The following is a 19,751-nucleotide window of genomic DNA, read 5'->3' on the forward strand; positions in this document are numbered from 1 at the left end:
CCGTGAGACATGGCTGCTGAGCCTGCGTGTCCGGAGCCTGGGCTCCGCAACGGGAGAGGCCACACAGTGAGAGGCCCGCGTACCACCAAAAAAAAAAAAACAAAAAAAAAATCCTACTTGAAAATGATCAGACAGCATTTGGTGCCATTAAGGTTCTTGACTTTGTTGCCCAACATTTATGGTCAGTTCACATGGCACCAGGGTACCTTCTGCATCCTCCATCTCAGATCCCTTTGATTTCTTCTCCCAAAGCTCCAAAGAAGAGAGCATAGGGATGGGGGTACCCCTGGCACTGAAGTAGGGGAAGTTTAGGAGGTAACTCCTTTTGTTCTTTGTGACTGTGCCATACATCCTCTAGGCCATATTCTTTCTTAGGTCAGATATCATGAGCCAACTTGGGAACTTATTAAAAATACAGATCACCAGGGCCCACCCTGGGGACTCATTCAGGAAGCTGAGTGAGCCCAAGAATCTGTATATCTGTTGAATGATCCAAATACTTCTGGTACAGCCAATCAGAGATGGAACATCTAGCCCACTAGCTAGGACCTGCACTCTGCAGAGTAGTAGACAAGGTCACTGCTGATCTAGCTGCCCTGTCTGTCCAGGCTCATAGCCAGTTCCTCCTGTCTGTATACTTTGTACCCCAGCAATACTGAAATACACCCTCCCTCTTTTCATGAAGAAGCACCTGGGCTCACATTGCTCTGTCCATCTAGAATGTGTTCACATCTCTGCCTGCAAGCACTTAACCTATTCATCAGGTGTCAGCTCAAGTCTTTCCTCTGTCATGACTCCTCCCCAACCTCCCCAAGCTGACCTAAGAATTCCATTTCCTTTTCCTCTGCCCGCCCCCTTGTTTCCACATGTCTCCAGCACAGCCGTCTTCTTATTTCCTTGTAATTGTTGAGTTGCAGGCCTGACTCCCAGTCTAACTAGAGTTATTTGAAGGGAGTACAGTTGGCCTTCTATATCTGCAGGTTCCATATCCGTAGAGTCAACCAATCATGGATCAAAAATATTTTTTTTAATTCCAGAAAGTTCCAAAAACCAGAACTTGAATTTGCCACATGCTGGCAACTCTTTATGTAGCATTTACATTGTAAATAATCTAGAGATGATTTAAAGTATACTGGAGGATATGCATAAGTTATATGCAAATACTAAGCCATTTTACATAAGAGACTTGAGTATCCTTGGTTATGGTGTCCACACAGTGGGAAGTTCCTGGAACCAATCCCCCTTGGATACTGAGGGACAACCATATGTCTTTTCTTCTTTGATGCACTAGGGCTTAATAGTGCCTGGCACATGGTAGATTCTCAATAAATATTTGTTAAATACATAAATAAGGGGATCAGATGGCATATCTGCTACACTCTTATTGTTTTCTGTACATTAGCTTTTTTAATCCTCAGAACCAAATTTGCTGAGGCATTTGTTCTTTCAATTCTCTGTATAAAGGAAAATGCTAATAGTCCCTATATGATTGAAACATTTTTCTATCCAAAAAGTTTTATAGACTGCAACAATTAAATTGGACTGATATTTACTAATGGTAAAACAAAAAGTCAAAAAATGTCTTCAGAATGATTGTAAAAATAGTAAGAAATATAACATTACCTATACATGAGGGAAGATTAAAGTTTCCCAGATTAAAGTCCTAGGGACTAGGGGAGAAATAATCAAGTGAAAAGAAACTTCAGTAAGCCTGAAAGAGACACTAGAAACTGAAGATATTCAACCATTATTTTCTGTATGTGATCTTCAAATCCAAGTCCAAAGAATAGTAAATAAGAGATTCTTGATTTTTTAACTTCAAATTAGATTGTTATTCTATTATGAACCTTTGTGTCTAGAATATAAATTACTGTGCTAGGTTTCTATTTAGCAAATTACCAGGGGCTGGGACCCAAAGAACTATTTTAAGTCTATTTCACTACTTTTTTGGCTGCACTTACCCTCAGACCCCAAATCCCTCTCACCAAACTTCTTTTGTTACTTCCTGCATCTCAGTGTTATTAGAAGCCAAAGTAGTCAGCTGAAACTTGTAAAGGAGCATTCATTGTTGGATCTTTTTTTCTTTCTGGGCATGCTTTAACTTGGTGAAATAAGGTCCTAATTAGGAATTGGATCATTGATTGTTTTTCAGATGGTGAAAAGGCCGATATATCTGCCAACATCTATCCAGACATAAACATCATCACTGGAGCCCTTAAACTGTATTTCAGAGACTTACCCATTCCTGTCATCACCTATGATACCTATTCCAAATTTATAGAAGCAGCAAGTAAGTATGGAGAACTAATTTTTTAATGGCACCAAAGTTTTAAGTGCAACGCTTTTGACTTCAAGAAAATTAAAACTCAGACCTGATTAAATTATTGCATGAGGATCTGCTTTGCCAAGCGAGGTCACAATGGTACAGTTAAGAGAAAACTAGGCATAGTTCACCAGCTGAGTTGACCCAGTACTAAGCCAGCTCTACTTGGCTGAAGCTAGGTGCCAGGCAGTTCTGTCTCTCCCCATCGTTTCTTCTATGCTGGGAACCAGCACAGTCAGGCTTACTCTGTTATATGTTGAAAGCAGAATGTTTCTGCAGCAAACAATCAGATGTTCTTCAATGAGGACTGTATAGATTAACTACTTTCATCTATTAGGCAGAATCCCATTGCTAATCAATTAAAGTCATACCCTAAGTTTTGCACATTGATGCTGTTCAAAATTAGTAATAGGCCCAGAATATACTGTGTCAGCTACTATACTAGGAACTCTCACCAATATCTTCTTGTTTAATCTTCCCGTCTACCTGATGAATCACGTACTCTAATCCCATTGTACAGAGGAGGAAGGCTAGGCTTGGAGAGCTGAGCTCACAGGTCCAGGGGTGGAACATCAGCATTGGACTTCCATCAATCCATAGCTGCTCATTCAGGGTTTGGCACTTGGGTCACCACCGTCAGGAGAGAGAACCATAGTGTGTATATGTGTGTTGGGGTGTGGGGGGAGTTGCACTACACTTTGTCCAGGAGCATAGTGAGGAAGGGGAGATTTAGGTGCTAGAATGAATGACATAGAAGTCAAGCACACCTCAAGGAACTTTTTATTTAAAAAAATGTATAACCTTTAAAGGTATGTGTTGCTAAATATATTAACAAGATGCCTGATGGGGAGAGACGTGGGCAGGCTGGGATTAGTGCAAGGTGTACTTTCCAGATGAGCTGTGGCCCTGCTCCCTGGTGAGAGCATTCTTTCCTGGGTCCTGGTGGTCTTGGGGGAGAAGGTTCTGGCAGCAGGGTGCCCTCCCTGGAGGAGTGACCAGGGGAGCTTTCTTTGAGTGGCTGCCAATACCTATCAGAGTCCTAAAAAGCAGAAGCATGCATGCTTCCTCCCGTTGTTAACGTACCTACTATCTACTTCCTAACCTGGACGGCACACTGGGGTTAACCATGCCAACATTCTGGTGAAAAGTGCCATCAGTGCAGACTGAGTTGGCTGGCTCACCTTCCAGTGCCCTTGCATTGTAGAGCGTATTCCGTCATGGAAGCCTACCACAGAAAGAGTTGGTAGACAACTTCAAGAGAACGCTCCCAAGTGTGGTCCAATTTAAACTAAAGCTGGGGATAGTGAGTTTTCTAGCAAATCCAGTGTTCAGAAGATGGGCAAAACACAGTCGGTGCATGTGCCACCAGCAAGCACCTACAGGGCTGCAGATTTCTGGAGGGCAAGGACCATGGGCAGCCTCCTGCCACACAGCCAGTGGACGTTCAACACGCATGTGGTTCCCAGCCTCAGAGCCTTTTCTGGAATACGGCAAGACATGGAACACATCGATTACCGATTAGTACAGTTAAGTTATCGATTAGTAGACTGCCCCTTTTTCTGCAACCTGAACAAACCGGACTTCTTGTTACTTCCCTGAACACTTTAATGTGTCAAGACTGCACGAATATTCATTACGTGTGATCTTCACAGAAATCTCCAGTGCGGATGAGAGGCTGGAAGCAGTCCACGAAGTGCTGATGCTGCTTCCTCCTGCCCACTATGAGACCCTCCGGTACCTGATGATCCACCTAAAGAAGTAAGTCGACACCTCCTCGGCGCCGCTTCTGCAGTCCCTACCTGCCCCGGGCAGTTAATGCATCAGGAAAAGTTCACAGCCTCCCCAACCTGCTGAGCAGACAGACCGCCCTTCAGAGTGAATTAGGCCGCCTTCTCCAGCCCAGCCCCATTCATAACTGCCAGGCACTCACTCTGTGGCAGGGGCTGCTCCGTGCACTTTAGATGTGTTATCTCTATGAGGGGGATACTGTTGGATGATATTGCTGAAACTTGGGGAGGTTCAATAAGTGATGCAAAGAGATGCAGTAAAGCCAGGACTGAAACCCAGTCCGAGCCGTGGCCCTTACTGTGTCTTAACCATTTGCCTGCACTGCCTCCGCCTCTGCATCTTCCTCCCACACCAGCCTTGTGCTCTGTGTCCTGTTCATCCTCCTGCTCACGAGGGTCCCAGATTCCTGAGGCTGCCTTCCTTCTCTGATCTCTTGTTTTACTGGACATGTTAATTATCTATCACTGCGGAACAAATTGCCCCCAAGCTTAGTGGCTTAAAACAATAAACATTTGTTATCGCGCAGTCTCTGTGATCAGGAATCCAGGTGGCTTCACTGGGTGCCTCTGGTTCAAGGTTTCTGATGAGGTTGCAGTCAAACTGACAGCCAGGCTACAACCTCCTCTGAAGGCTTGAGTCGGGGAGCGTCCACTTCCAAGGTCCGTCACATGGCGTTTGGCAGGATTCAGTTCTTCAGTGGCTATTAGACCGCAGGCCTCTCTTGCTGACTGTTCTCTGGAGGCCACCCTGTTCCCTGTCCTACGGGTCTCCCCATAGGCAGCTCACCCAAATGGCAGCTGGCCACCCTTACAGCAAGCAAGCATGAGCACCCAAGATGAAAGATAGTATTTCTGTAACCTGATCTCAGAAGTGATATCCTGTTGCTTTTGCTATACCCTGTGTGCTAGAAGCAAGTCACTAGGTCTAGCCCGTGCTCTAGGGGAGGGGGTTACAGAAGGGTATGAATTCCAGGAGGCAGGGATCAATCACTGGGAGCCATCTCAGAGGGTGCCTGCCACAGAGGGCTGCACACTGGGTTATCTGTGTGAGAGCACGTGAGACAGATGGAGATGGCTGTTCACAGGATACTAAGTCTCTGGTTCTAGACTCTTTTACCTAAACCATGGATCTCTTTCCTTCACTGTACTTGTATAGTGAAGTCAATCAGTTGGTCCTTGAGATGTTGGAAGGATCAGGGTGCTTCTGTGTTTCTGGAAGTTACATGGCAACAGCCCATTCTTAGATTAAAAAAAAAAAATTGTCTATACCAACTTACAGATCCATTCAGTAAGTGAAAGGAAGTGGAGAACACTGTAGAAACACTAAGGTATTGAGGTTTTAATTTTTCTGCCTTTAAAACATATAAATACTCTTGCTCATATTCAACGTGATCAGGGATGTAACATGTAGCTTAGAAGAGTCCCATTTTGATTAATTTATTTTTTTAAATGTATTTATTTTATTTATTTTTGGCTGCATTGCGTCTTTGTTGCTGAGTGTGGGCTTTCTCTAGTTGCGGAGAATGGGGGCCACTCTTCATTGCGGTCCGCGGGCTTCTCATTGTGGTGGCTTCTCTTGTTGCGGAGCACAGGCTGTAGGCGTGCGGGCTTCAGGAGTTGTGACTCGTGGGCTCTAGAGCGCAGGCTCAGTAGTTGTGGCACACGGGCTTAGTTGCTCCGTGGCATGTGGGATCTTCCCGGACCAGGGATTGAACCCACGATCCCTGCATTGGCAGGCAGATTGTTAACCACTACCACCAGGGAAGTCCCTGATTAATTTATTGAATTTAAGAGTACAAGTAATTTTTGGATTAAAAAAAAGACTAGAATGTCAGCGTGGCTTTTAAATAGCTCTAAGTTATTTCTTTCAGTGCTCAACTGTTACACTTTGGAAGGCAAAGTATCATTATCAGTAGAAATGCTGACGTGCCAGTTGAATCTTAAATGCCAATTATTTAGTATTTTTCCTATGGTGGGTTTGCTAGCCATCTTGTTTGGTCAGGTGTGGTGCCTGACTTAGTGGGGAAATACGAGCACTTTGAAAGTGAAGTATGTCCTCTTTCTTACCTCCCTCTTAACTTTGCAAGGTGAAGGTAATACAAGCTGAATTACCCTTCCTAAAATAATGCTAAATGGCTAGTGTTAATTAGCTTCAAGAGAATAAACACAAAGGGATGGCTTTCTGTGCAAAACCTAAACATATGTTAATCCTATTTTGCTCTTCTTTGGAGAATGTAATCCCTTTTAGATCTCTTAGGAACATCCTAAAACCTAAATCCTTAAAGCAAAATATCAGAGAGATCATAATTTTATTCTACTTGGAAGGTATTAAGGCAACTTTGGAGTTTGAACTTCATCTTTTAAAGGCTTGGCAGTTCTTGGACATGGATGTTGAAATGATGATTTTCTTTTTTTTTTTTTTAATAATTTATATTGGAGTATAGTTTTTTTTTTACATCTTTATTGGAGTATAATTACTTTACAATGGTGTGTTAGTTTCTGCTTTATAACAAAGTGAATCAGTTATACATATACATATGTTCCCATATCTCTTCCCTCTTGCGTCTCCCTCCCTCCCACACTCCCTATCCCACCACTCTAGGTGCTCACAAAGCACCGAGCTGATCTCCCTGTGCTATGCGGCCGCTTCCCACTAGCTATCTATTTTACGTTTGGTAGTGTATATATGTCCATGCCACTCTCTCACTTTGTCACAACTTACCCTTCCCCCTCCCTATATCCTCAAGTTCATTCTCTAGTAGGTCTGTGTCTTTATTCCTGTCTTACCCCTAGGTTCTTCATGACATTTTTTTCTTCTTCTTAAATTCCATATGTATGTGTTAGCATACGGTATTTGTCTTTCTCTTTCTGACTTACTTCACTCTGTATGACAGACTCTACGTCCATCCACCTCATTACAAATAGCTCAATTTCGTTTCTTTTTATGGCTGAGTAATATTCCATTGTATATATGTGCCACATCTTCTTTATCCATTCATCCGATGATGGACACTTAGGCTGTTGCCATCTCCTGGCTATTGTAAATAGAGCTGCAATGAATATTTTGGTATATGACTCTTTTTGAATTACAGTTTTCTCAGGGTATATGCCCAGTAGTGGGATTGCTGGGTCATATGGTAGTTCTATTTGTAGTTTTTTAAGGAACCTCCATACTGTTCTCCATGGTGGCTGTACCAATTCACATTCCCACCAGCAGTGCAAGAGTGTTCCTTTTTCTCCACACCCTCTCCAGCATTTATTGTTTCTAGATTTTTTGATGATGGCCATTCTGAATGGTGTGAGATGATATCTCATTGTAGTTTTGATTTGCAGTTATCTAATGATTAATGATGTTGAGCATTCTTTCATGTGTTTGTTGGCAGTCTGTATATCTTCTTTGGAGAAATGTCTATTTAGGTCTTTGGCCCATTTTTGGATGGGGTTGTTTGTTTTTTTATTATTGAGCTGCATGAGCTGCTTGTAAATCTTGGAGATTAGTCCTTTGTCAGTTGCTTCATTTGCAAATATTTTCTCCCATTCTGAGGGTTGTCTTTTGGTCTTGTTTATGGTTTCCTTTGCTGTGCAAAAGCTTTGAGGTTTCATTAGGTCCCATGTGTTTATTTTTGTTTTTATTTCCATTTCTCTAGGAGGTGGGTCAAAAAGGATCTTGCTGTGATTTATGTCATAGAGTGTTCTTCCTATGTTTTCCTCTAAGAGTTTGATAGTTTCTGGCCTTACATTTAGGTCTTTAATCCATTTTGAGCTTATTTTTGTGTATGGTGTTAGGGAGTGATCTAATCTCATACTTTTACATGTCCCTGTCCAGTTTTCCCAGCACCACTTATTGAAGAGGCTGTCCTTTCTCCACTGTACATTCCTGCCTCCTTTATCAAAGATAAGGTGACCATATGTGCGTGGGTTTATCTCTGGGCTTTCTATCCTGTTCCATTGATCTATCTTTCTGTTTTTGTGCCAGTACCACACTGTCTTGATTACTGTAGCTTTGTAGTATAGTCTGAAGTCAGGGAGCCTGATTCCTCCAGCTCCGTTTTTCGTTCTCAAGATTGCTTTGGCTATTCGGGGTTTTTTGTTTATCCATACAAATTTTGAAATTTTTTGTTCTAGTTCTGTGAAAAATGCCAGTGGTAGTTTGATAGGGATTGCATTGAATCTGTAGATTGCTTCGGGTAGTAGAGTCATTTTCACAATGTTGATTCTTCCAATCCAAGAACATGGTGTATCTCTCCGTCTATTTGTATCATCTTTAATTTCTTTCATCAGTGTCTTATAATTTTCTGCATAGAGGTCTTTTGTCTCCTTAGGTAGGTTTATTCCTAGATATTTTATTCTTTTTGTTGCAGTGGTAAATGGGAGTGTTTTCTTGATTTCACTTTCAGATTTTTCATCATTATAGGAATGCCAGAGATTTCTGTGCATTAATTTCGTATCCTGCTACTTTACCAAATTCATTGCTTAGCTCTAGTAGTTTTCTGGTAGCATCTTAAGGATTCTCTATGTATAGTATCATGTCATCTGCAAACAGTGACAGCTTTACTTCTTTTCCGATTTGGATTCCTTTTATTTCCTTTTCTTCTCTGACTGCTGTGTCTAAAACTTCCAAAACTGTGTTGAATAAGAGTGGTGAGAGTGGGCAACCTTGTCTTGTTCCTGATCTTAGTGGAAATGCTTTCAGTTTTTCACCATTGAGGACGATGTTGGCTGTGGGTTTGTCATATATGGCCTTATTATGTTGAGGAAAGTTCCCTCTATGCCTACTTTCTGGAGGGTTTTTATCATAAATGGGTATTGAATTTTGTCGAAAGCTTTCTCTGCATCTATTGAGATGACCATATGGTTTTTCTCCTTCAATTTGTTAATATGGTGTATCACATTGATTGATTTGCGTATATTGAAGAATCCTTGCATTCCTGAAATAAACCCCACTTGATCATGGTGTATGATCCTTTTAATGTGCTGTTGGATTCTGTTTGCTAGTATTTTGTTGAGGATTTTTGCATCTATGTTCATCAGTGATATTGGCTTGTAGTTTTCTTTCTTTGTGACATCCTTATCTGGTTTTGGTATCAGGGTGATGGTGGCCTCGTAGAATGAGTTTGGGAGTGCTCCTCCCTCTGCTATGTTTTGGAAGAGTTTGAGAAGGATAGGTGTTAGCTCTTCTCTAAATGTTGGATAGAATTCGCCTGTGAAGCCATCTGGTCCTGGTGTTTTGTTTATTGGAAAATTTTTAATCACAGTTTCAATTTCAGTGCTTGTGATTGGTCTGTTCATATTTTCTATTTCTTCCTGATTCAGTCTTGGCAGGTTGTGCATTTCTAAGATTTGTCCATTTCTTCCAGGTTGTCCATTTTATTGGCATGTAGTTGCTTGTAGTAATCTCTTATGATCTTTTGTATTTCTGCAGTGTCAGTTGTTACTTCTACTTTTTCATTTCTAATTCTGTTGATTTGAGTCTTCTCCCTTTTTTTCTTGATGAGTCTGGCTAATGGTTTATCAATTTTGTTTATCTTCTCAAAGAACCAGCTTTTAGTTTTATTGATCTTTGTTATTGTTTCCTTCATTTCTTTTTCATTTATTTCTGATCTGATCTTTATGATTTCTTTCCTTCTGCTAACTTTGGGGTTTTTTTGTTCTTCTTTCTCTAATTGCTTTAGGTGTCAGGTTAGGTTGTTTATTCGAGGTGTTTCCTGTTTCTTAAGGTAGGATTGTATTGCTATAAACTTCCCTCTTAGAAACTGCTTTTGCTGGATCCCATAGGTTTTGGGTCGTCATGTCTCCATTGTCATTTGTTTCTAGGTATTTTTTGATTTCCTCCTTGATTTCTTCAGTGATCACTTTGTTATTAAGTAGTGTATTGTTTAGCCTCCATGTGTTTGTATTTTTTACAGATCTTTTGCTATAGTTGTTATCTAGTCTCATAGCGTTGTGGTCGGAAAAGATACTTGATACAATTTCAATTTTCTTAAATTTACCAAGGCTTGATTTGTGACCCAAGATATGATCTATGCTGGAGAATGTTCCATGAGCACTTGAGAAAAATGTGTATTCTGTTGTTTTTGGATGGAATGTCCTATAAATATCAATTAAGTCCATCTTGTGTAATATATCATTTAAAGCTTGTGTTTCCTTATTTATTTTCATTTTGGATGATCTGTCCATTGGTGAAAGTGGGGTGTTGAAGTCCCCTACTATGACTGTGTTACTGTCAATTTCTCCTTTTATGGCTGTTAGTATTTGCCTTATGTATTGAGGTGCTCCTATGTTGGGTGCATAAATATTTACAATATTTATATCTTCTTCTTGGATTGATCCCTTGATCATTATATAGTGTCCTTCTGTGTCTCTTCTAATAGTCTTTATTTTAAAGTCTATTTTGTCTGATATGAGAATTGCTACTCCAGCTTTCTTTTGGTTTCCATTTGCATGGAATAACTTTTTCCATCTCCTCACTTTCAGTCTGTATGTGTCCCTATGTCTGAAGTGGGTCTCTTGTAGACAGCATATATATGGGTCTTGTTTTTGTATCCATTCAGCCAGTCTGTGTCTTTTAATCCAGTTACATTTAAGGTAATTATCGATATGTATGTTCCTATTCCCTGTTTTCTTAATTGTTTCGGGTTTCTTATTGTAGGTCTTCTCCTTCTCTTGTGTGGCTTTTTGTGTGTGTGTGTGTGCGGTACGCAGGCCTCTCACTGTTGTGGCCTCTCCTGTTGCGGAGCCCAGGCTCCAGACGTGCAGGCTTATCAGCCATGGCTCACGGGCCCAGCCACTCCGCAGCATGTGGGATCTTCCCGGACCGGGGCATGAACCCGTGTCTCCTGCGTCGGCAGGCAGACTCTCAACCACTGTGCCACCAGGGAAGCCCCTCTTGTGTTTCTTGCCTAGAGAATATCCTTTAGCATTTGTTGTAAAGCTGGTTTGGTGGTTCTGAACTCTCTCAGCTTTTGCTTGTCTGTAAAGGTTTTAATTTCTCCATCAAATCTGAATGAGATCCTTGCTGTGTAGAGTAATCTTGGTTGTAGATTTTTCTCCTTCATCACTTTAAATATGTCCTGCCAGTCCCTTCTGGCTTGCAGAATTTCTGCTGAAAGATCAGCTGTTAACCTAATGGGGATTACCTTGTGTGTTATTTGTTGTTTTTCCCTTGCTGTTTTTAATATGTTTTCTTTGTATTTAATTTTTGACAGTTTGATTAATATGTGTCTTGGCATATTTCTTCTTGGATTTATCCTGTATGGGACTCTCTGTGCCTCCTGGACTTGACTATTTCCTTTCCCATATTAGGGAAGTTTTCAACCATAATCTCTTCAAATATTTTCTCAGTCCCTTTCTTTTTCTCTTCTTCTTCTGGGACCCCTATAATTCAAATGTTGGTGCGTTTAATGTTGTCCCAGAGGTCTCTGAGACTGTCCTCAGTTCTTTCCATTCTTTTTTCTTTATTCTGCTCTGCAGTAGTTATTTCCACTATTTTATCTTCCAGGTCACTTATCCATTCTTCTGCCTCAGTTATTCTGCTATTGATCCCTTCTAGAGTATTTTTATTTTCATTTATTGTGTTGTTCATTGTTGTTTGTTTCATCTTTAGTTCTTCTAGGTCCTTGTTAAATGTTTCTTGCATTTTCTCTATTGTATTTCCAAGATTTTGGATCATCTTTACTGTCATTATTCTGAATTCTTTTTCACGTAGACTGCCTATTTCCTGTTCATTTGTTTGGTCTGGTGGGTTTTTATCTTGCTCCTTCATCTGCTGTGTTTTTCTGTCTTCTCATTTTGCTTATCTTACTGTGTTTGGGGTCTCCTTTTTGCAGGCTGCAGATCCTTAGTTCCCGTTGTTTTTGATGTCTGTCCCCAGTGGCTAAAGTTGGTTCAGTGGGTTGTGTAGGCTTCCTGGTGGAGGGGACTAGTGCCTGTGTTCTGGTGGATTAGGCTGGATCTTGTCTTTCTGGTAGGCAGGTCCACGTCTGGTGGTGTGTTTTGGGGTGTCTCTGGACTTATTATGATTTTAGGCAGCCTCTCTGCTAATGGGTGGGGTTGTGTTCCTGTCTTGCTAGTTGTTTGGCATAGGGTTTCCAGCACTGTAGCTTGCTGGTCGTTGAGTGAAGCTGGGTGTTGGTGTTGAGATGGTGATCTCTGGGAGATTTTCGCCATTTGATATTATGTGGAGCTGGGAGGTCTCTTGTGGACCAGTGTCTTGAAGTTGGCTCTCCCACCTCAGAGGCACAGCACTGACTCCTGCCTGCAGCACCAAGAGCCTTTCATCCACATGGCTCAGAATAAAAGGGAGAAAAAGTAGAAAGAAAGAAAGAGGATAAAAGAAAGTAAAAAAGTAAGGTCAAATAAAAATAAATTTATTAAAATAAAAGAACAATTATTAAGAAAAAATTATTTTAAGTAAAAAAAACAAAAAACGGATGGATAGAACCCTAGGACAAATGGTGAAAGCAAAGCTATACAGAAAAAATCTCACACAGCAGCATACACATACACACTCACAAAAGGAGGAAAAGGGGAAAAAATAATAAATCTTGGTCTCAAAGTCCACCTCCTCAATTTGGGATGATTCGTTGTTTATTCAGGTATTCCACAGATGCAGGGTACATCAAGTTGATTGTGGAGATTTAATCTGCTGCTCCTGAGGCTGCTGGGAGAGATTTCCCTTTCTCTTCTTTGTTCGCACAGCTCCCGAGGTTCAGCTTTGGATTTGGCCCCGCCTCTGCACGTAGGTCACCGGAGGGCGTCTGTTCTTCACTCAGACAGGACGGGGTTAAAGGAGCCGCTGATTCGGGGGCTCTGGCTCACTCAGGCCGGGGGGAGGGAGGGGTACGGAGTGCAGGGCGAGCCTGCGCGGCAGAGGCCTGCTGACGTTGCACCAGCCTGAGGTGCGCCGTGTGTTCTCCCGGGGAAGTTGTCCCTGTAAGGTTGGATCTTAACAAATGGCATCGCGAAACAGACGAAAGCTTCAAGTGAGCTTTATTAGGGGGCGCTCCCGGGCGAAGTTCACTGGTCCGAGAGAAAGGGGCCAGAGAAGTCGCACCCGGGCGAGGGTTGGGCAAGATTTTATAGGGGAAGAAGGGAAAGGGGTGTGGTGAATCTGGGAGGGCGCAGGGTATTCCTTATTTGGTGGTCTCTTCGGGTATCGTGGCGATATCTGGTGCTGGTTACATCAGTCTTGGGACCGCTAGTCCCGCCCCTCAAAAGGCGGGAAGGCTGGGCCAGGTGGAAAGTCCCCAGGTCAGTTCCTGGAACTGGGTGATCCGGAAAGTCTCCAGGTCAGTTTCTGGAACTGGGTGGTCCGGAGAGTTTTGGTCTGATGCAACCTGTGAATCTGATTGCGTTTCCCTGCCTCGGGACAGTTGGCCTTACATCCCGACATCTTTGGTGTAATGGGGCGGCGTTCTGATCTCTGGCTACTTCACGCTGAATGGGGGCGTTGAAAGGGGAGTCGGGCGACCAGAGGTCCGAGGCTTAGGGGAGACCAGTGGGGGGTTCTGTAGGAAGCAAGGTGTAAGGACCAAGGAGCATTTGGTTTGTGGTCACCCGAGAGACTTCCTCCATGCGCCTGCGAAGGAACTGAAGAAAACGGGGCAAACATGAGCAAGATACAGATGAGAATTAAGGGGCCTAAGATTGGTGTTAGCCAGGTATAGAGGGTGGTTCGCCACCAGTCGAAGCAATGGAGGGCGTTTACGTTGTCTTCGACGAGTCCTGTTTCATTGATGTAATAGCAGCATTCCTCCTGTAGGAAGAGGCAGGTACCTCCTTTGTCGGCCATGAGGAGATCCAGGGCTCATCGATTCTGGAGAGCGACTCGGGCTATGGAGGTGATTTGGCGCTGGAGAGAGGAGATGGAGGCGGCGGAGGCTTCAATGGCTAGCTGGAGTTTATGTTCTAAGTCGTGGGATGTTGAAACACTATGTGTTAGAGCTCCCCACCACCGAGGCCTGCAGTGACCAGGGAGGAGGCGAGAGAGATGCCTGCGACCAGAGGAAGAAAGATAGCTCTTTTCCGTCGGGTAAAGGGTGGCGTGATTAGCGAGGAAAATTCGGCTTGGCTATAGTGTCAGTTGTGGGACAAGAGTAACGGGGATACATGGGAAGGGGGAGGAAGAATTGATCTCTTTTGTGAGGGAACCATTGCACCACAAAAACATGCCTGGTGGTGCTTCAATTGATGTGTTTACCGTGAGGGATGTGTTGCAAAGAAACCCAGTATCAGCTAGATTTGGGCGGCTGCCTTAACAGATGGTGAGATTTTTTGAATCAAGGAATATGGGGACTTTTAACGGGGAAAAAGGTGGGTTTGGGGAGGTGTAGGAAGTAGAATTGAAGGTCTGGTCGAGTGGGACAGCAGCCAAGGGTGGCCAGCCAAGCGAGGCACATAGAAAGCAGTCGGAGATGTTACCTATTCCTGTGTGGTTGAGTATCTGTCCTGAATTGCTACTTCTTTAGGAAGCTGGAGGGCCTCCAGGAGCTTTGCAATGAGGGAAGTGTTGACCACTGGGGATCCCTTAGAGGTCAGAAATCTGCGTTCCCTCCATAGTGCTGAGTGGCTGTGTGCAATGAGAAAGGCATATTTAGAGTCTGTGTAGATGTTAACCCTTTGGTCTTTGGAAAGGTTAAGGGCTCGTGTAAGTGCGATTAGTTCAGCCTTTTGGGAGGTCGTTCCTTCTGGGAGGCTGTTAGCCTTGATAATAGTTGAGATAGTTACCACTGCGTAGGCTGCTTGTCGGCGTCCGTCAGGACCGAGTATCGAACTACCGTCCACAAAGAGAGTGCGGTCCGGATTTGAAAGAGGGGTGTCAAAGAGTCCCTCTCTTGGTGGTTTGAAGGCTTCTATGACATGAGGGCAGGAATGGGATGGAAAACCCCCAGTGCCAGAGATAGGCAGGAGGGAAGCCGGGTTCAGGCGAGGGGAGAGATCAAGAGAAATAGCTGGGTTTTCACTGAATAGTAGGTGGAACTCCTGGATGCGGGAGGGGCCCAGGAGGGAGAGGGACTTTTGGCCTAGGAGGTCGACCAGCCAGTGGGAGGAAAACACGGTTAGTGTGTGGGCCAGAGTCAGTTTGAGTGTTTGTTTGGTCAGTTCGGCTGCTGCTTCTAGGGCCCGAAGGCATGGTTGCCATCCCCGAATGGTTGGGTCTAGCTGTTTGGAGAGGTAAGCCACGGGGCGGTAGGAAGGCCCTACAGGCTGGGCAAGGAGTCCAGTGGCTATTCCGGCCCGTGCATCCACAAAAAGGTGAAAAGGTCGGTTTGGGTTGGGCAGAGAAAGGGGAGGAGAAGATATCAGAGCGTTACGGAGGGTGAGAAAGGCCTGTCGAACGGCGGAAGGAGAGGTGAGGGGTCCTTGAGGGGTTTCTTTAGCGGCTAGATATAAGGGTTTAGCGAGGAGAGCAAAGTTAGGGATCCAGTGTCGGAAAAATCCTATAAGGACCCAAAAGGAGAGAATTTGTTCTGCTGTTTCCAGAGGCTGGAGTTCACGGATAATCTGGGTGTGATTGGCTGTTAGACCTTTAGTGGTAGGGGTAAGGTGGAACCCCAGGTAGGTTACAGAAGATACAGATAACTGAGCCTTGGCTGGGGAGACCCGATAACCGCGAGAGCCAAGGTAATTGAGGAGGTCTGCAGTATGTTGTCTTGAGAGGCTGAGAGATGGGCTACAAAGAAGGAGGTCATCTACATATTGAAGGAATGTGCTGGGCGTAAGGGAGCAGGAAGTGAGGTCCCGTGCCAGCGTCTGACCAAAGAGGTGAGGACTGTTGCGGAAGCCCTGGAGAAGAACTGTCCAGGTGAGCTGACTGGAAGTATGAGTATCCGGATCCGTCCAGGTAAAGGCGAAGAGGAAATAGGAGTTGGGATGTAGGGGGATAGTGAAAAAGGCATCTTTGAGATCCAGAACCGTAAAGTGGGTTGTGGATGGGGGGATATGGGAGAGCAAGGTGTATGGGTTTGGTACTACTGGGTGGAGAGGAATTATGGCCTCATTGATTAGTCGGAGGTCCTGGACCAGGCGATAATCCCCAGAGGCCTTGCGGACAGGCAGGATGGGGGTGTTGCAGGGAGAGTCAGTGGGGATAAGGAGTCCCTGGTTTAGGAGTCTGGTGATAATAGGTTGTAGGCCCCTAAGGTGAGTCTCAGAGATGGGAAATTGGGGCCTTGATGGAAATTTGGAGGGGTCCTTTAGGCGGATGAGGACGGGGGAATGGTGTGTTGCTATTATGGGCTTAGAAGTATCCCAGACTTGGGGATTGATTGGGTTCGGTGTGATTGGAAGATGGGGATAGGAGGGGGAGGGTTCTAGAGACAGGCCGAGAAGAGGAAGCAGGAGTTGGGAGGAGGGGGCCTTAGGTTCAAGTCTAACCAGCTGGAGGGAGGCCCCTAAGTGGAGAAGGACATCTTGGCCTAGCAAGGGAACTGGGCAGGATGGTATGACTAAGAAGGAATGAGTAAAAGGGAGTCCTTCGATATGACATGGGAGTGGACCGGTCTGGAGTGGGAGGGATGGTTTGCCATCAATACCCATGACCGAGATCTGGGAAGGAGAAACTGGCCTGGAATAAGTAGGCAGGACCGAATAGGTAGCCCCCGTGTCCATCAGAAATGAGATGGACTTACCCGCTACCTGTAGTGTTACCCTGGGCTCGGCGAGGGTGATGGGGGGGGGGGTCTTCGAGTCCAGGCGCCGTCAGTCGTCAGCCAATCCCAGCAGTTCGAGTGGTAATGCCGTTGGGTCGGCCTGACCCCCACGTGGAGATGCTGAGGGAGGGCCAGTCGTAGGGCAGTCACTCTCCCAGTGGCCCGTTAGCCCGCAGCTGGGACAGGACTTAGAAGGAGGTCGAGGATTGGGACATTGGCGAGCCCAGTGGCCTTCTTTTCCGCATTTGAAGCAGGCCCCCAGCGGGGTTGCCTTTTGCGGACCCCGTGGATGCTGTGATCCATGGGAGATGGCCAGCCTTAGGGCGGCTACAAGAGCTTGGGTTTGGAGGGCCACCTTCTGGTGCATCCGAGCCTGTCGGCTGGATTCTGCCAAAATCCTCACGGCCATTGTAGACTTTAAAGGCCATCTTTACCAGATCTCGAATAGGGGTTTGAGGGCCATCTTCTGCTTGTTTTAATTTCTTTCGGATGTCCGGGGCTGATTGGGTGATAAAATGGGTGGCTAGGACCGCCGCCCCTGCTGGGGTGTCGGGATCCAGCCGGATGTAGAGAGTTAAGGCCTCTGTAAGGTGATTGAGAAAGATAGCTGGAGTTTTGTTAGGTTCTTGGGTTATCTTTTAGTTTTTCAAAATTGACTACCTTATGAGCGGCAGCCTGCGTGCCAGCCAGGAGGCATTGGATCATGAGGTCGCGTTTACGACGGTCATCCTGATAAGTCCAGCCTGGATCGGTGCTAGGTACGGCAGTCGCTCCGACAGTCATGGAGGTGTCGGTAAGGTGAACCTGATCTGCATGGTTTCGGGCAGCAGTTTGAATTCTTTCCCTCTCGTCAGGGGTCAGAGTAGAAGATAGGATCACAAAGATTTTGTGCCAGGTTAGATCGTAAGCTTGAGAGAGGTAGCGAAATTCTCTGATATAGCGGGAAGAGTCGGCAGAAAAGGAGCCTAATCGCTTTTCTATTTGAGAGAGATCTTGGAGGGAAAAGGGAACATGAACTCTAATCCTTCCGCTCCTGCTACCTCCCTCAGAGGGCAGAGGAGATTTGGATCTCGGGAGTCGTGAGAGCGTGTATGTGCACTAATTGGCGAGGCAAGGGGCGTGGGAGGAGAAACCCTTGAGGGAGGCGGGGGAGCGGTTGGATGGGCCGGAGCGGTTCGGGAGGAGGAGGGACCGCTTCAGGGTAGGGTGGAGGCTGGAGAGGAGCTCTGGAGGGGGGAGAGGCGCTCTGGAAGGGGGAGAGGCGAGAGACTCGGGTGGGTCGGCTAGTGGAGAGGGGTCATCGTCAAAGGAAATTAGGGGCTTGGATGTAGGAGATGTCTGTCTGGCAAGAAGGATCTGGGAAGTGGAACAATCAACGCAGAGGGAAGGGAGGGAGCGGAAATACCAGAAGACCTGAACATAGGGGACCTCGGGCCATTTGCCCGTCCTGCGGCAGTAATTATCTAGATCACAGAGGATGTTAAAATCAAAAGTCCCTTCAGGAGGCCATTTTGGATTGATTGTCTAGAGGATATTGTGGCCAGGCCACAGTGGAATAGAAAATAAGCCGTCGGTGACGGAGATCTTAGGAGAAACCGAGGGCTGTAAAATTGGCTAGGAGACACCCCAGGGGCGTCTTAGAATCTGGTTTCGATTGTGAGGTTCCCATGACCCCCAGTCTGTCCCTGAGTGAATGGAGAAGAAGAGAGGCGTCCCTGGTCTCAGTCTCCAAATCACGGCAGGTCGGAGGGTGGTCAGGCAATTGGGACGTCTCCACAGTTGCCGGAGGCCCAGAGAGAGGACGGAGGAGTCCCTGATGCGGCCGCGATTAGGGCCAGGGAGTCCGGTGGGTAGGGACTCTGGGGTTCAGAGGGAACAAGGGAGGGGGACTTACCCCGTTTTCTGCCGGATCGGGTGGATGAGTAGAGGTTCCCTGGTTGTCTCCTGGGGGAGGGGAAAAGCGGCCCGCGCAGTAACCTGCGGGGCTTGGTACCACTCCCGGGTTTCGGCACCAAATGTAAGGTCGGATCTTAACAAACGGCATCGCGAAACAGAGGAAAGCTTCAAGTGAGCTTTGTTAGGAGGCGCTTCCAGGCGAGGTTCGCTGGTCCGAGAGAAAGGGGCCAGAGAAGTCGCACCCGGGCGAGGGTTGGGCAAGATTTTATAGGGGAAGAAGGGAAAGGGGTGTGGTGAATCTGGGAGGGCGCAGGGTATTCCTTATTTGGTGGTCTCTTCGGGTATCGTGGCAATATCTGGTGCCGGTTACATCAGTCTTGGGACCGCTAGTCCCGCCCCTCGAAAGGCGGGAAGGCTGGGCCGGGTGGAAAGCCCCCAGGTCAGTTCCTGTAACTGGGTGGTCCGGAGAGTTTTGGTCTGATGCAACCTGTGAATCTGATTGCGTTTCCCTGACTCGGGCCAGTTGGCCTTACAGTCCCTGGATCCTGGGACCCTGGCAGTGGCGGGCTGCACAGGCTCCCTGGAAGGGAGGTGTGGAGAGTGACCTGTGCTCGCACACAGGCTTCTTGGTGGCGGCAGCAGCAGCCTTAGCGTCTCATGCCCATCTCTGGGGTCCGCGCTTTTAGCCGTGGCTTGCGCCCGTCTCTGGAGCTCCCTTAAGCAACGCTCTTAATACCCTCTCCTCCTGCACCAGGAAACAAAGAGGGAAGAAAAAGTCTTTTGCCTCTTCGGCAGGTGCAGACTTTTTCCCGGACTCCCTCCCGGCTAGACATGGCGCACTGAACCCTTCAGGCTGTGTTCACGCGCCAGTCCTCTCCCTGCGCTCCCACTGAAGCCCGAGCCTCAGCTCCCAGCCCTGCCCGCCCCGGCGGGTGAGCACACAAGCCTCTCGGGCTGGTGAGTGCCGGTTGGCACTGATCTGTGCGGGAATCTCTCTGCTTTGCTCTCCGCACCCCTGTTGCTGTGCTCTCCTCTGCAGCCCCGAAGCTTCCCCCCTCCATCACCCGCAGTCTCCGCCCACAAAGGGGCTTCCTA

General features: G+C 46.1%; 1 protein-coding gene across 1 annotated transcript in view; it reads left to right on the plus strand.

The window, feature by feature from the left end:
- Positions 1–19,751, plus strand: part of CHN2 (chimerin 2) — a 339,445-nt gene that overhangs the window by 316,206 nt on the left and 3,488 nt on the right. The window contains exons 11-12 of the mRNA XM_082633033.1: positions 2,153–2,290; positions 3,976–4,081. Of these exons, the coding sequence (XP_082489159.1) occupies positions 2,153–2,290; positions 3,976–4,081 (244 nt within the window). The remainder of the gene's footprint in view (positions 1–2,152; positions 2,291–3,975; positions 4,082–19,751) is intronic.

The sequence above is a fragment of the Mesoplodon mirus genome (genome assembly GCF_964341445.2).
Source record: "Mesoplodon mirus genome assembly, chromosome: 9".
NCBI lineage: Eukaryota > Metazoa > Chordata > Mammalia > Artiodactyla > Ziphiidae > Mesoplodon > Mesoplodon mirus.